General features: G+C 34.9%; 1 protein-coding gene across 1 annotated transcript in view; it reads left to right on the forward strand.

Moving 5' to 3' along the window:
- The window catches only part of LOC117321466, a gene marked incomplete at its 3' end in the record, with an annotated part of 39,848 nt that overhangs the window by 5,221 nt on the left and 16,707 nt on the right, over nt 1-17,920 (forward strand). Inside the window, exons 2-4 of the mRNA XM_033875882.1 lie at nt 14,601-14,738; nt 16,265-16,384; nt 17,703-17,817. Coding sequence (XP_033731773.1) covers nt 14,601-14,738; nt 16,265-16,384; nt 17,703-17,817 — 373 coding nt within the window. The remainder of the gene's footprint in view (nt 1-14,600; nt 14,739-16,264; nt 16,385-17,702; nt 17,818-17,920) is intronic.

The following is a 17,920-nucleotide window of genomic DNA, read 5'->3' on the forward strand; positions in this document are numbered from 1 at the left end:
AAAAATTGTTTTTAAAGAAAAAGAACCCCCTAATTACAACATGTGTCAAAACAAGATTAATTCTATCTTTGGGATAGAGATATTTAATTTCAAATAGGTTTCAGAAAAAAAATTGTGTAGAGAATTGTGTCATTTGGGTCAAATATCATACTATTTTGCAATTTTTGAGCATTTTTTAAGCTGTTACCATGGTATTCACAGCTCTAAAAATCACAGAAAATATAAGTTTACTGATCCATTTGCAAATGTACAGATTACAAATATATATACTTTATTAGAGATAATATGTAGGGTTAACTGGCAATGTTTATATTTCTAAAACATGTGCCATTTTTTTCAGAAGTTGGCATTTCTACTGTACACTGCTACCATAATGACCTTTGGTATAACTTGTCACAGTTATAAGATATGCATATGAAATGTACATGGTGTATACGACATTGGTCCATATTTATGAAGAATCTGAATTGTGACCTTTTGTGTCCATTTTAATGACCTTTGGTATAAACTTCAAACTGTTATATGATATGCATATTTCAATGTATACGATATTGATCGACATTGACATTTGACCTTTGGTGACACATATAATGACATTTTGTATAAAGTTTAACTATTATAAGCTATTCATAAAACATGTATACGATATTGATTGACAAAGATTTGTTCAATCATGTTTTCGGTAAATTATTTATAAACCGAGATCCACTGTAGCGTTTGAATATGGAACTGGTGTCATTTTGAAAGTTATGGGGTCCATTTTTAAACGAACATTAATGTTCGGTTATTGCCATCAAGAACTGGACTGAGAAATATGACCATATTTGGTAGCCACATTCACCAATACGCCATCTACTGTCTGTTTCAATGAAATATGGCTGCCCCCATTGCCTTACGCTTCAAATAATTTACTGGCAAAAACATCTTCGTTTTATGTAGTAGTTTTACCGAAAATGTTGAAATGTATTCAGTAGATGTTTTCAAGATGCATACGATTTGAGAAATACATAACGCTAGCGAAATGTGAAGACTAAATGAACCTGAACTTTGCGAATAACTCCAGGTCAATATATTTATGTAAACAAATATTGCGCAGGCGCATTCGTCTCCGGATGTTTAGAAAGTTTTGCTCTTCCGTGTTCATTCCAAAACGGCTGAAATTATAGCATAGGTCTGCAAATATGTCCGCGATTTACTTAAATGTGTAATATATATATTCTAGAATGTTACATCATTATCAACTAGATGAGTATTTCTATAATTTAGAGAAAAAAATATATCAATAACGGCATACGAGACGATACATTGTATCATACTGTTAGGTACGAGACGATACAGTGTATCATACTATAGGTTACTGTACATGTTTGCGAGAAAGGTAGATACTAGGTGGCATTTGTGGTCAGGGTGACTGGTCATAGCGTTAACATTGTCATCGATTTCCATATTCCATTTTCCTTTGACGAAAACGACCAATAAATCAAATGCAAATGATAATATCTTGTTGCCATGTGCACGGGATTGGTTGTTGTAGGCGATACTTGGAACGTATTTACTGTTGTAAGGGAGGTAACTGCAAGATTACGGAAATCAAACGTTAAACTAATTTGATTGGTCGATTCTTCCATGACTTTGGCAATGGGTTTACAATCGAAGTGACAGATAACTACGGCAATATTCAGATGATATAAACAATAACATTTTTAGATACGTGTGGTTGGCAGTTGTCATGTTTAAAATGAACAATTACATAGCTTGTTTTTATTTCGGCAAAGTCGAGAATATTTACTGAAACGGACCACAGGTGAAGCAGACTTGGAAATACCGAAACGAAGAAAAATGGGGCTTAATTATAATACAAATTGGCATTATTTTCAGAGAACTGACCCACATATGTGTTTTTCAATGCCTAATTGTATCATATGTAAAATATTAGAGGTTTACGAATTTTAAATTAATTTTTCATTTGCGAATCGCGGCTCGATTGTCGTCAGAGTTGAATTACCGAAATGGCCGATAGTGGACCCAAATCGATATTTTAACGAGAGAATGGACCCAATATAGGATCTGTTAATCTTTGGTGTGTGTATAGAGACCATATGCATTTTTTTCCTTTACCTGGAAGTATTTTGAAAGAATTTGCAAAATACCGAATTCACGATCAAATTTTCGATTGTGACGAACTACTGAGACGGTGTTAAGTTCATGTTAAGTCAATCTGATTGAAATCAGCTGTTACACTGTATGTACATATGGCTACGTTTACTATGCAATACGCCTACGTATTTTTTTTCAAAGACGGAAAACGGAAATCCGGATTATCTAAAAACAAATGCAAAAAGACTTGTGATATTCACTTAATTTGATATTCAGCCATTAATTGTTATTTGTAGTTTTATAACTTCTGAAATAGTGTGATCGATTCTCTATATAATATTGCTGTGGAACTTGTGTTATTTTTCAAACAAATTCATTTTGATAATTTGTTAATTTAGAACGTTCATCAAGTCATGATCAAGACTTGAAATTCTTGCTACACCATACTTCAAACACAGTAATCAATGAATTGATCAATTGAAAATTGAAGTCAAGCAAATGAGTTAATATTTACCTAAATAATTTTTCAATATACAACACATGTTCAGATGACTATTTGTGCCATGCTGTTACAAGATTTCAGTTACAATTCTAAAAGTCAAGCAAATGAGTTAATATTTACCTAAATAATTTTTCAATATACAACATATGTTCAGATGACTATTTGTGCCATGCTGTTACAAGATTTCAGTTATAATTCTAAAATTGAATTAGTATGTAAATATATGTTATACTGTCAATATCCACAAAGCGAGTGTAGTCTACTGTACTCAGTCATGCCGGTAGATAGCGGTACATATACGTACTGCTTACATCTAATGCTTACTTGTGTGAACTATAAATCAATAACAAAAATGGTTCATATATTTCTATATATGACTTTACAAATTATGCGGTGTCTGAAGATCTGAATGAAGTGAATAAACGATGTATTACATTATTTTTATGAAATATTCAAGTCATAGATCATTCTCTTAAAAATATTGATTTCAAGTCCATTTTGGTAATTTTACTATGACGGCAATCAGGCCTAGAATGGCGAATAAACCCCTAATATTTTACATATGATTAATTTTGACATTGGAGAACATATAATTGTATCCATTCTCTAAGCACTGGTAGAATGTACAGAATAGAGCTTCATAAATATATTCTCAAAATTACTAATTACCCCGGTAAATATAACATTTTACATAAACCTCCCATGACTGATGATTAAACTTGCAAATCTCCTGTGTCATTCCAATTTTGACATGTGTAAATATATACACGTACTGTATATATATAGTTGTAGATATGGAATGCTTCACAATTTGCATACAGTTATGGAATATTAACACCCCCAAAATGTTCTCTCCACATAAAGGTGTGATTTGTGCAATTATATTGCTGAATTGTGTGGTTCAGTATGATTGGATGATCAACATTGGTAAAGGACAATAAATAGGGAATGTGTCGTCCCATCGAATGGACTGTAATCTTTGTGATCAGGTTTGAAGTTGAAAATGAATCTTGAAGTTTTCTTTTCCTGTTTGCTGAATTTTTCGATGAAGATAGTCTTTATCTGGTTGTTATTCTTTATCACATTGTTTACAATACTGTAATTATACCAGAAGTTTATCTTCTCATATACAGATTTATTAACATCAAATGATTCCTGAACAAAAGGAGTCAGGTTTTTTTTGTTTTGAAGTACCATAAATGCTTGAGTACAGTTTCAATAGGATACATTCTTAATTCGGGCCTTGATTAGCAGCTCTGGTTTTGGTTTTCAGTAATTCATTATGTGTGTTTCATCATATTAAGTTGAAATACAACTATGTATGCCAAACTAACGGTGGAACTAGCCTAAATTTAGTGCATATTAGAAGTTGGCATCAATAAGGTCACAGAGTCCTGGCTGTATTATAACTGATGATGCCTTCCCGAAAGAAAGAAGAGATATTTTATTTTCATCGATCCAAGATAGATCAACAAACTTCCAATTTCAATTAGGACCTTACAGAAACATGCGTGTACAATCAAATCAGAACAGCTGCAAACATTTCAAATTATTTGCAATTAATTCCTAAACCGATATCAGTAAATTTATCAACTTAAAACTTAGAAGATTACTGATTTTGCATTAAACAATAATGTTCGTTTACAGTACTTCCAGTACTTTGATTTAACGTTGAATTTGGAACCGGGGTCATTTTCAGCAAATGATATGGAATCGGGTCAATATGTTGTGGGGTCCATTTTCAACGTTGAATATGGAACCAGGGTCATTTTCAGCAAATGATATGGAAATGGGTCGGTTTGTTGTGGGGTCCATTTTCAACGTTGAATATGGAACCAGGGTCATTTCCAGCAAATGATATGGAAATGGGTCAGTATGTCGTGGTGTCCATGCACTGACATGGCATTGTGAGCGGTCGGACAAGGCTGGCTCTATAGAACTCATGATGGATGAATTTATGATGGATCTGATGTGAAATTACGGAAAAGCCTGGACAATATTTGTGAACATTTCAAAGGGCATCACAGTGAGCGGACCAAAATTATGAGTGTTAAAAACTAAAAATTACAACAGAAGATGCCGAGAGGATACTTTACAAGGAAATAAAAACCTCCAGTTATACACAACTCCCAAGGACTATGTCAGTTGCGTCAATACCCACTTTGTGGTACTAGTCTACCATGATAAAACAAGGGCCCGTTGGAGGGCCACTCCATATTCAACGTTGAAAATGGACCCCACGACATACTGACCCATTTCTATATTATTTTTTAAAAAATGACCCTGGTTCCATATTCAACGTTGAAAATGGAGCCCACGACATACAGACCCATTTCCATATCATTTGCTGAAAATGACACCGGTTCCATATTCAACGTTGAAAATGGACCCCACAACATACTGAACCATTCCCATATTATATGTTTAAAATGACACCGGTTCCATATTCAAATGTTACAGTGGATCTCAGTTTATGAAAAAAAAGAACGCTTAATAGGACAAATTGTTTATCTATGTCGATGAATATCATATACATGATTTTCTTATTATTGTTTGAATTTATACGAAAGGTCTTTATAAGAGTCAACCAAGGTCAAAGGTAAATATCGATCAATATCGTATACATTTTATATGCATATCTTATTACAGTTTGAAGATAAACCAAAGGTTATTATATCGGTTACCAAAGGTCACAGGTCACATCGTCAATCAGTGTCGATCAATATCTTGTTCATGTTACATATATGCATAACTTATATAAGTCATAATTTATACCAAAGGTCATTATACGGGTCACCAAAGGTCACATGTCAAATTGTTAATCAATGTCGATCAATATCGTGTAGTTGTTACATGAATATCTTATCATAGTGATAAATTATACCAAAGGTCATAATATATGTCACCAAAGGTCGAAAGTCAAATATTTTATCAATGTTGATCAATATCGTCTACATATCATATGCATGTCATATTACAGTTTGAAGATATACCAAAGGTCATTATATGGGTCACCAAAGGTCACAGGTCAAATTATCAACCAATGTCGATCAATATCGTGTACATGTCATATGCATATCTGATAACAATGATGAGTTATACCACAGGTCATTATTTGGGTCACCAAAGGTCACAGGTCAAATTGTTAATCAGTGTCGATCAATATCTTGTACGTGTTATATCAATATCTTATCATAGTGATAAGTTGTACCAAAGGTCATAATATGGGTCAACTAAGGTCAAAGGTCAAATTGTTTATCAATGTTGATCAATATCGTTTACATTTTATTTGTATATCGCATTACAATTTGAAGATATACCTAAGGTCGTTATATGGGTCACCAAAGATCGAATTGTTAATCAATATCGATCAATATTTTATGCTTGTTAAAATGTATACAGACGTGTATCTTATAACAGTGCTGTTATTCAGAGCAACATGTACATGTGGCACACTTTTCAACGGGTTCCGTTTTCAAAAGGCTACACGTGGAAAAGAGAGACCTGATGGGGTCCATTTTCAACAGGAGAGTCAGTTTTCTACGGCGTCCCGGTTCCATTTTCAACGTTGAAAATGGAACCGTTTTCCACGGGGGTCCATTTTCAACGTTACACCGGAGTACCCGGAGAAAAATCACCGGCCTACGCGGTCGGTACCTGTCCCACGTAGGTTTCGAACTAGCAACCTATAGAGGTGGAGGGCTAGTGATAAAGTGTCGGGACACCTTTACCACTCGGCCACCGCGACCCCTTATGGAAGGTGGGTGACCGAAATTATAAATAGGTGTAGCGAAAACTACGGAACTGTCGAATCGGAGTCCCGTAGCCCTCGGTAGGCGTCTTCGATGTAGCGTTAGACAAAAAATAGAGTGGGCCGTCGAGAAATCACAATTCAACATCGTAGTACAGTTCCATATGGCGGCCGTTTTAGGATAAAATACATACACTACTTAAGTGCAAAAACGTTTGCACTACGTTTTTGCACTTAAGTGCAAAAGAAATTAACATAATGTCAAAAACTCGCAACAGCGCTCTCGCATAAGGAATACCAGTAAAATCCAGACCTTAGCATGTAAAACTCAAACTTCCCCTCCGCTCTCGCCTGTTTTATACAGAAACCTGCAGGAGCGCTTGCAGGAGCAGAAGGAGCACCCGCTCCTGCGAAGGACCGCTCCTTTTAACTAAATGTGACAATAATAATACACTTAGCACAGGTGCCTGACTCGTTTTATAAAATAATAACATATAGAGTACATATAAATGAGAAAGGTTCTGAACTCCCCCTGGCTTGAAATCTGATTTATTTATTTCTAAGTACCGTAGCTTCGGTTGTTTTGGGTGGATTTTTTCGAAGTAGGACTTAAATTGAAGAGAAATGGTCAATCTTTAAAATAAGCCGTAACATGTTGTTGATTTCTCGATATTAGTTTACGAAATCGGGCGTGAAACTTCAAAATCCCCTCGATTTTGTTTAGTCGGACAAGTTGACGTATCGGGGTCACCACACTTTGACTCTATTGGACATAGCTTTAAATACGAAGTCCACGGGTTAATCAAGAGGTACGCTTCATCAGATCACCGAATACAACTATTACATACACTTACTTTATGTATACGAGCACCTATCGACGGCCCCGGGACTTTTTATGCATACTGATAGCAGATTTTCCCCTTGAGTAGCCATGTCGTGTCAGCCGCGGTAAATTTGAACAAGCGTTCTGATTGGTTAAACACATTTTCTATAACCAATCAGAATGCTTGTTCAAATTTACCGCGGCTGACACAACGGTATACATGATGGCAGCATGGAAATGATACTACAATGTAAATCATTTGTGTTAAGGTTGTTTTCGTTGATGGACATGTAAAACCGTTTTAATTAGTCAATGGACCCACGCATCTTTCTTTATTGTACCTTGGTCTTGGTCTTTAATTTCAACCGTATTTAAAGATCGGTTTCGCGTCTTTTTAACATTTTTTTCTTCCACAACAACACAATATTTATTTTTCAAAAGCCTGAAGTTTTGATCGCTTTCGCGGATAATCGTTATTCGTAAACATAACAGAATGTCACGTGATCAATCGGAGCCAGTGAGCTTTCAGTGCAAAACTCATTCTATATATAAGAAAAAAAAAACAAAGAAACAAAAATGTGAGAAAATGACAACAATTAAACGTTTTCCGATCCTTCTTGTCTCAAGAATGAAGTAAAGAAGTACACGAGCATCGTTTAACTATCATGAATGGTGTAATTTTTTTTACAAAAAGCACGTGTTTGTGGTTACATATAGTAAAGCGGTGATAAATAGGGACACTCTTATCCAAAATTTACTCAGTTTGGAAATCATGCTCTTATCGTGAACCTAAATTCAAATAAATGTAATATATGTAAAAACTAAAACACATGTTGTATTATTGTAAAAATATGCATGTTTTCATTGTAGCACTAGTATAATAATAATAATAATAATAATAATGGTTTTATTTGCACATTACAGGCCTCCAGCCCACAGTACCATTTCAATATACAATACATTTTTGACATCACATAAAATATATATACAATTGTAATATGATATAATTACATTTTCCAATGCTCAATATTTCATTTCATCTTGGAATTACACTGTACTTCAGTTAGTTCATGCTATCTATAGACTATTCTGGTTTCACAAATGGATATTGACTTCTGTCTCTTAAAATGTCATATTAAGTTAAATGTTTGTTTTAATTGATCATGAGTAATTCCAGAATTAGTTATTTTACTGGCATAATGTCTGAGGACTATTATGTCATGGTTAATATTTCATCTTTTACATCATTTGCCTTCTTAATAAAGATTGCAACATTTCTCAATATTAAGTTATCATCTGACCCGAGTAATTTCACCAAGTTACCTAGGGAAAAAAACTAAAGCACCAACGGGGAATGAATGCAACTCGTATATCCCTCAGTATTGGGCACTTCAACATAAAATGAAGTTCATCCTCCACCTCCTTAGAATTACAGATTTTGCACAGCCTCTCCTCACGTGGAATGCCTATTTTCCTACCTAGATCGATTTCTAGTCTGTGTGTGGAGCAGCGAAGATTGGCAAGGGCATACCTTAAGGTGAACGACATGTTACTTAAATATTGCTCTGTCATAATATATGGTTTGATTTTGCAGTAAAAATCACACTTTGACGAGTTATGAATGTATTCTGACCATTTTTGTAAATTGATGTCACAGAGTCGACGCCTGAACAACTCCATAAATGTCTTGACATCACCTACATATTGGAATTGCCACACTAATCCAAAACCATTGCTAAAAAGGAGGTGTTTGATTTTGGTGCACCATGTAGTTTTCCCATGTTGATCCAGGTTGTGGAGCATCATATAACATTGTTTAGGGAGACGATTTTGGTCCATTTTGAATAGACGCAATAAGTACTTAATAGGTTTACACATGTACTTCACACACAACTCGTGACGTCCACACTCTCCAGTGGCTATATTATTATTGGTGTTGATACCAGTACATAGGATCCATTTACAGAATCTTTGATGGACAGCTTCTATGTCCTTTTGGTATTCAGTTCCCCATATTTCAGCTCCATAGAATAGGATCGGAGAAATCATGGAATCAAATAGTTTGAATGCCACCTTGGGATCTCTTCTACCAAGTTTCACGAGACAACTTTTTACCATATTTAATGCCTTGGACGCTTGTTGGGCAAGCGTTTTACATGCTTTACTCCATTTCAGACGACACGAGAAGAGAAGCCCTAGATATTTATAGTAACTAACATTTGTGATGGTGTTACCATTATAAAACCACTTTTCAGATGCTGAGAGATGTCCACCATTTTTAAACACAATCACATTGGTTTTATCCAAGTTGACCTTCATATTCCACTTCTTGCAGTATTTTGCCAGAATGTCAAGTTTTCTCTGTAGACCAATAACCGTATCACTTATCAGTACTAAGTCATCTGCGAATAGCAGGTGGGTTAAGTTTCGGAACACATCTGATACACAGATCCCTGTACGATACTCAAATTCCTCATTTAGCATGTGTGAAAGTTCGTTAATATAAATGGCAAATAGTAGTGGACTTAAAATACATCCTTGCCTCACTCCAGAACTACAATCAAATGGATGTGATAACGAGCCGTCAGACAGTTTAACTTCAGCCTTAACATTCGAGTACATGTCATGTAGCACAGATAATATCCGTCCATGTAGATTGTTGTGTATCATTGCATAGAATAATTTATTTTGGTCGACACAGTCAAATGCTTTGGCAAAATCTACAAATGCACAATAAAACTTCTTTCCTTTTTTAGAAAGGTATTTCTGTACTAAAGATTGTAGATTGAATATTTGGTCCACTGTTGAGTAACCTTTGCGGAAACCGGCCTGCTCTTCCGGTAGAATATTGTTCCTTGCTGTCCAGTTAGTTAGACGTGCACATACAATTTTTGTAAATATTTTACTCATCACTGATAATAATGATATTCCTCTGTAGTTGCCAGTGTTATTGACATCGCCTTTTTTAAATAACGGAATAATGATACCTGTGTACCAAGCTTTTGGGACTTTGCCATTACTAAGGATAAGATTGAAAAGTTTACAGAGTAATTTGCTCATACCTATATGTAGAGTTCTTTTGTAGAATTCTCCAGGAATGGCATCCTCACCGGGTGATTTACTGTTTTTCAGACTTCTGACTGCGGCCGTTACTTCACCATCCGTTATATTGTCATTAAGTGGTGAATTTAAGTTGGAGGCAACACACGTCTCACAGTGTTGATTATGCTCACATAGAAAGTCTGACACATTCGTGGTGAATTCATCTTCAACAGATTGACCTACTGGATTCAGAAGATCTTTAAAATAATTTCTCCAATCACTTGGGTTGATATTGTTAGTGACAAAGTTCCCTCGTTTGAGAATACACTTTATTTTATTCCAGAAAACACAAGAGTTTTTGTTACTTGCAGATGTTATAAGCTCACTTTCAAGTGTTGCATTGTAGTCTTTGCGTTTACTCTGGCACATAGATTGATATGATTTTTTGGCATTGATGTACTTTTCAAGGAATTCCGGACTATTAGTCTTTCGAAAGTCATTTAAAAGTGTACACTTTCTATGTTTTAATTCCTCGCACTCTTTGTCGAACCACAAGGCATTTCGGACAGTAGGCTTAACCTTCGAACATTTCATTTTGGCTTTAGTACCCACATCCCAAAGTAATTCGGTGATTTCACAAGTCAGGGTATCTACATCTGTATCATTGCCTAGCAATACACTGTTAAACCTCTCTTTAAATTCATCGCTATTTACTTCTAATGAGAAGGTAACTGAATTTTCAGGTTTCCACTTAAATTTGTTGTATACAGTACTACCAGTGTCTGTAGATGGGTCATTATCTAGAGGACTGTCTGCAATTTTTATCTCAAAACATACAGGGAAGTGCTTAGAAATGTCACAAGACAATACATCTAATTTTTCAATATGCCTAAACAATGACCCATCCGCAAGCACATAATCTATCTGACTACCACTCGTGCCACTGATATATGTAAGATTTCCTTCGTTGTCAGGAGGGATTCTCCCATTTGCGATCAACATATTATGTACAGCACACATTTCAACTAGTTCATACCCAAAGTTATTTAGATGTGAGTCAGTATTGTTACGGATTGTACGCACATTTTGTGTGCCTGTATATGCATACTCTAGACCAGGAATATAGTCTGTATCATCATCAATAATAAAGTCTCTTAGGGTACCTGATCTGGCATTTAAGTCACCAGCTACTACAACATCATAACCACTAAATTCACTCTTCATATCGTTAATGGCAGTTTCAAGCATTGTTATACCACTATCACTTTGTTTATCATAATAGAACACTGAACCTTCAGGTGGTAAATAAACAAACCCAATAATAATGTTCGAAGTTGCACCAGTTCTGTTTAAGTCGATCTTTAACCATATCATTTCATCATATTTCTCAGGCTTTATTTGCGTCACAAATGGTTCAAGTTCGGATTTGATAAATACAGCCACACCTCCAGATGCTTTATTCAGATTAAGTTTTCTCATATTTTCAAAAGCAATACACCCCTTAAAGGCATTGTTAAGTTCCTTAGGTTTCTTTTGAAATGTTTCAGTGAATGCAAAGATATCTGTATCTTTTACCACTTCATTTAATTCATGAAAATGATGTTTGAGTTTATATAATAAACCTTCAATATTCCACACAATACATTTCAAACAGTTTTTATCCGAGTTAAAAGTAGCTGGTACTGCACTATTTACACACTGTGGACCTTGGCCTCCCCGCTATTTATCCTGCACATTTGACCGTTGTACTGGCACAATGTTGTCCGAATCCCTGCTGTACCTGTATAGTTTCCCATCAATCAATAGCTTGTCATAGCGCATTGCTACTTTAGATCCTTTCTCTCTGGCTTCTGCAAAGAACGGGCTCAACTTCCTCCTCTCCTCCTTTACTTGGAATGGGAAATCTTCATTAATTCTAATCTGACCATTTTTATCCAGTTTCGTTTTTGCTTTTAGGATCGTGAGTTTGTCGGAGAATTTGAGAAATTGAACACGAATGGGTCGGGGTCTACTTGCTTTACGACCAACACGTTGCACGTGGTCAAACTCTAGTCCCTCAACAACACTTTCACAGAGATCCATTTTATCAGCAAACAATGTTTTTACCTTCTGTTTCGTTTCTTCGAATGTTTCAAACCCGTCTTTTTCAGGAACACCAAACACCATAATATTGCGTCTTTTGGTTTCTTTTTCGAGTTCATATGTTTTTTGGGCAATATTATTTACTTCAGTGTTAAGTTCGTTTGTCTCTAGCTCTAAATTGTCTATTCTTTCGTCCAGTTTCCGCTCTACCTTTTCTATTTTGTCCCGTACCTCGAACAATCCATCACGAATCTCCGCCATGAAGCTGACCATTTCTACTTTCATATCAAGAAGAGTTCTCATCACTTCAGACTCATCGGAGTTATTTCCCTTGTCTTGTTTTTCTGTGAAAGAAGCTAATCTAGTTTGTCTCATGTTGTCGTTCGTATTTTTTGCACCTGGAGCTGGGCCAGGATTAGTCTCAATACATCCAAACGTCACCAGCAGTAGAGCTGTCAGTATCACTAGTCTTGGGCTGGGCGAACTCACAGTGAAGCCTCCAATGGCGCCATTGGCGGTACATTTAGAATTGCGTTCACCCCCACAAAATGTTCCAATTCTGACTCTCCATGTTGTGACACTCACCCCCATGACTCGCTAAGTGATCTCCAATGCAATAATCCCCTATAACATCCGACAAAAGTTCGATGGGTATGTCTAAAATTGTGTTTTCAGAGAAAAGTTACTGCGCTCGTTTTTGGAAAACGTCCATTGCACGTGGTGACGTCACCGGAAGTCCTGTAGCACTAGTCCTCTATACGGAAATGTGTTTTGGACACGGCGTAGATAAGTTTTTAATGTTGTGCCTGATCCTTTGTTATAAGTTTAACAATAAATATGTTTGAATCAAAATGAAACGGGCACGTGTGAACTTCTTTGAATGGATCGGAAAAAAAATGCGTTTTGCTTTACGGGTATCATTCTGTCACGTGATTGTCTGTTTACTTCCAAATATAGTGTTATATCCGACCCGATACGCTTAGAAGGCGTATACAAATACATGTATATAATGCGGGTAAGAATTCGATCCGTGTTTCCAAAATTATTACTTTATTAAATTGCGCTTTATTTTACATATTTGGAACACACGCAAGGCTCGTAACTAAGACAATCTAGAAAAAAAAATAGCAAATATTAAACATTTCAACGAGGAACATTTCCCTTAGTCTTTCAGTTGATACAGCTTATCAGTTGCCACACCGCACTGTCACAGTTATAGCACATGGATTTATCTGAAAACAAAAGAAATCAAAATTAAAGTCTCGTATGCTTTTAGAAGTACCGTTTCAATTACATATTCTGTTACCTACGACATTGTCTTTTTCGTGGGAGCTGGTTTCGGTTATCCATAGATGTTAACATGTACTCTACGCTTCAAAATTTAAGTTTATAACAAAATAGTTCAGAAGGCATGGGTAACAAACTTAACCAAAGTATGAAAATAGAGACATTGTTTTTCTAACCTGGATCAGATTCGGCGTTATACGTACAAGTAACTGGCTATATACAGTAAATATGCAACCTCGCGCATAATTCGAAAGTTGGAGTAAAGTTTTGATACTAAAAGTAGCCATTATCGCTTAAACAATTTTGCAATAAATTATTTCAAGGCGCAATAATCTATGACAAGGCAAATAATATTTTTCTAAAAGATGTTTATTGAAAGCGTTGAAACTTGTTACTCTACCGGAAGTGTCGGATACTTTTTTACTTTCCAACACGCAAGTGATGTTTATTTTTGCATTTGTATGATGTTTCATGACTAAATAAATGCGACTTTGACGAATGTTTAAAAAGTAAAGTTTGAAGTGATTTTCGCCATTTTCATTAGCAAAGTTGTACCTCAATTCGCGTATAATTGGTTTTAGAATAAGTTTGCGTATGATACGCAAGTTGGTGGTTTTCCCTAACCTGTTTACATTTTGTACATCACACACATAACTAGATAGTAAAGGCAACAGCCAGACTGATATGAAGACGTCCACGCACTAGACAGATATTCTTGACAAGAAGTAGTTTTAGCTCATGTTAACGAATGTGTGAAATCAAACTTGCTGTGTCACCTCCTTTGCGTTTCCTTTCCAATGTTGTGATGAATTGCATGAATAGATTATCAACATTTCATGACCGATATATTCTGATAGTGATACCAAGTCTCCAAAGACATATAAACTATATATGAAGTAGCGATTGTTACCCAGTGTATTTTAATGGTGGAAGTGATTATTTACAAGACATATTAAATGATATATATGCATGACAGCTATGGATACAATTTTCCCGTGTGAAAATTTTGATTACAGTAAAACATAAGAGATATTATGAAGATGCATTGCAAGATAGCAAGATCATAACTGGAGTACTTGAGATATATGAGAAAGAGCCAGAGAAGCTGTTAAAAGCAAAAAGAGCCATCTTACATCACATATGCCTAGATAAAGGTCAGTATTTCATGGGACAAGCGAGACATAACCATTATTCAGAAAGGTCCACGGTTGGTTTTTCAACTACTACCTAAAAATACAATTTTTATTGTTTTTGTAGTACTGTTTAAAATCATCTTTATAGTCTTGATAAAGGGGAGACTTGCTTGACATTTTTTTTAATTTTCCACACTTTTATGATTTCTTCTTTGTCCAAAATATTATGTAACTGATAACTGACAAAAGAAAACGTAATCTAATATATATTATATTCCCATTGAAAATTTGGCAATACATATTTAGGTTGTTGCATTATCTTTCTGCCACTTTGCATGTATGTTGTTTTGTTCGGAGCTTTGGACGTCTCCAAATTTCAATATGTCAACAGTCATAATATTTAATAGATCAAGAATAAATGAGGGCATCAAATTGACCCATGACTTTGAAGCAATTCCAAAATTATTCAAATTGATTAAAATTGAAGAACTGATTCATATAAGATGTATATAACATACAATTTGTCATATAGGTGAACAAATCTAATTAGAATTAGACTTATAATTTTCGCTCCTCTACAATACTATGCGATACACTTCAATACACTGTTTTGCAGTGTATCGTAGAGTATCGTAGAGGAGTGGAAATTACAAGTCTAATTTCAATTAGATTAATAGGTGAACATACACATATATCAGGGATTCTGCTGGGTTTTATATCAACAGGGTCCTTTTTTTTCAGAAAAAAATTAGCCCTTCTTTATATTTTGAATGAATTTCCTGTAAGTAAATGGGGTCCCTTTTATGTTCACTCTTTTAAAAAACTATTGAGAAGGCTTCAACAAAAACTCATATTGATTATTGTTTGATTGATAATGATGGGGTTTTTTGTCAATAGGCCTTTAGGGACCTATATGTAGAATTTTATGTAATTTTACATTGTCACAAAATATGTAAATGAAAATAATACCAAATTGATAATTTTCTATTAAAGAGGCTTGCCCGCAGAGAGATAAAAAAAATTGGCTAATAGAAAAAGATTTTTTACACATGACAGATTGTTAGAATTGTTGAGTTTTTCATTTTATTTTCCTTATAAAACGCTAAAAAGTGATATTAAAACCTCATTTTTAAATATTATTTATTTAATCGCAACCCACAATAAGTCTAATTTGATTGACACATCAAAGAAACAAGCACGTGCACAGTGCTGCACAGTGATAACTTCAAAGGCAGCGGCGATTTACAAAGAAGATTTGCCGTTATATTCCATACATTTCCCTCTCAGGTTGAGTTTTAAAACGTCTTTTAAATACATATTCTGTAATTGTTTTCAAGAAATAAAGTCGGAAAGCCTCTAATTTTGTCACATAGAAATGTGTACTGAAGTTTATTTAGTGATCGGAGATGTGCCGTTTACCGGTCCGTCTGCGGGTAAGCCTCTTTAACAATTGGACCACTACCCTATATGTTGACAATTGATATAACATTTTGTACGATTTGCTGTGATGAACAGTTGGACATGAGTCATGCATACTTTTTGTTAAGATCCAACCACTAAAGACGGTAGATATCAAGTAAGGAAATTGGTGGACACAGAATGTGACATTCCACGCCATGATGATGTTTTTAAGTTTGAAGAGGACCAAGATAACCAGGACAGCACAGGTTTGATAGCCCAATTTATTGTTTTAGCTGTCATTAATGATATAAATGGCTGCCACAATTTCACTTTAACAATAAACCAAACAAATTGTTTGGTTTATTGTTATTGAAAACAAGATTAGCTTGTTGTATACTTTTCGGGTCTCTTGTTTATTGTTTGACTGTATTATAAATAAATACATGTATTTATATACCTTGAAGTCATTTGCTGCAATTTTGGTACAAGAAGTTGACGCTATCAGCAGTCAAGAAATTATCATGATAGTAATGTAATGCTTCAATGTTATTAGGGAAATATATGTAGCATGCTAATCCACCAAAAACTCATAAAAGGCGTAATTTTTGTAGAATTTGTTCAGGCTAGTCCAGGAAACCATTGTCCAATGCTAAGAAGTGAAAGTATAAATATAAGTTCAGGACTCCAATATTAAAGTCAAAACTCATAAAAAGCGGGCCTAAACCCGGAAATAAAATACATGCGCAATACATGGTGTGCCAATGTGGTATTACTTCATATTTACATATCTACTACATATCATATTCTATAGTTATTCTTGTGAAACCTATTTTGAACCTATGTTTGGTGTAATATGTGAACAAATTGAATATCTAATTAAGATCAACCTTTTGACGTCATGATGATATATTTAAAAAGGAAATATAAGGATATTGTAAAAATGGCAAAGGTTGTGTAAGTGGATAGCCAAGTATGACTTTTTTGTTTTTTTCAAAAGAAGGTTGTCCCATCTCACTTGTTAAAGAGGCTTACCCGCAGACGGACCGGTAAACGGCACATCTCCGATCACTAAATAAACTTCAGTATACGTTTCTATGTGACAAAATTAGAGGCTTTCCGACTTTATTTCTTGAAAACAATTACAGAATATGTATTTAAAAGACGTTTTAAAACTCAACCTGAGAGGGGAATGTATGGAATATAACGGCAAATCGTCTTTGTAAATCGCCGCTGCCTTTGAAGTTATCACTGTGCGGCACTGTGCACGTGCTTATTTCTTTGATGTGTCAATCATAAATTAGACTCCACTTTATAGCGGGGACTTATCGCGGGTTGCGATTAAATAAATGATATTAAAAAATGAGATTTTAATATCACTTTTCAGCGTTTTATAAGGAAAATAAAATGAAAAACTCAACAATTCCAACAATCTGTCATGTGTAAAAAATATCTTTTTCTATTAGCCAATTTTTCTGATCTCTCTGCGGGCAAGCCTCTTTAAAAAATTCATTAGAGAGAAGTATATAGGACTGATAGTCTATTTGTTACATTAATTACAATTTAATATTTTTCAAATTTGTTAAGGAGGGAATAGCATTTGTGAGATAGAAAAAGGTGGTACACACTCTGGAACCGCACCGGGGGCTGTAATAGGCGCTGGGATGACACCCAATACTGCAACACCAAAAACTGAAAACCTGTAAGTGTTCATGTATCTGGTACACATTTCATGGTTAGCATTAAAATGATGTTAAGCGGGTAACTGACATCTTTTAGATTTAGTATTGATGCATATCACAAGA

Source organism: Pecten maximus, unplaced genomic scaffold (assembly GCF_902652985.1).
Source record: "Pecten maximus unplaced genomic scaffold, xPecMax1.1, whole genome shotgun sequence".
Classification (NCBI taxonomy): Eukaryota; Metazoa; Mollusca; class Bivalvia; order Pectinida; family Pectinidae; genus Pecten; species Pecten maximus.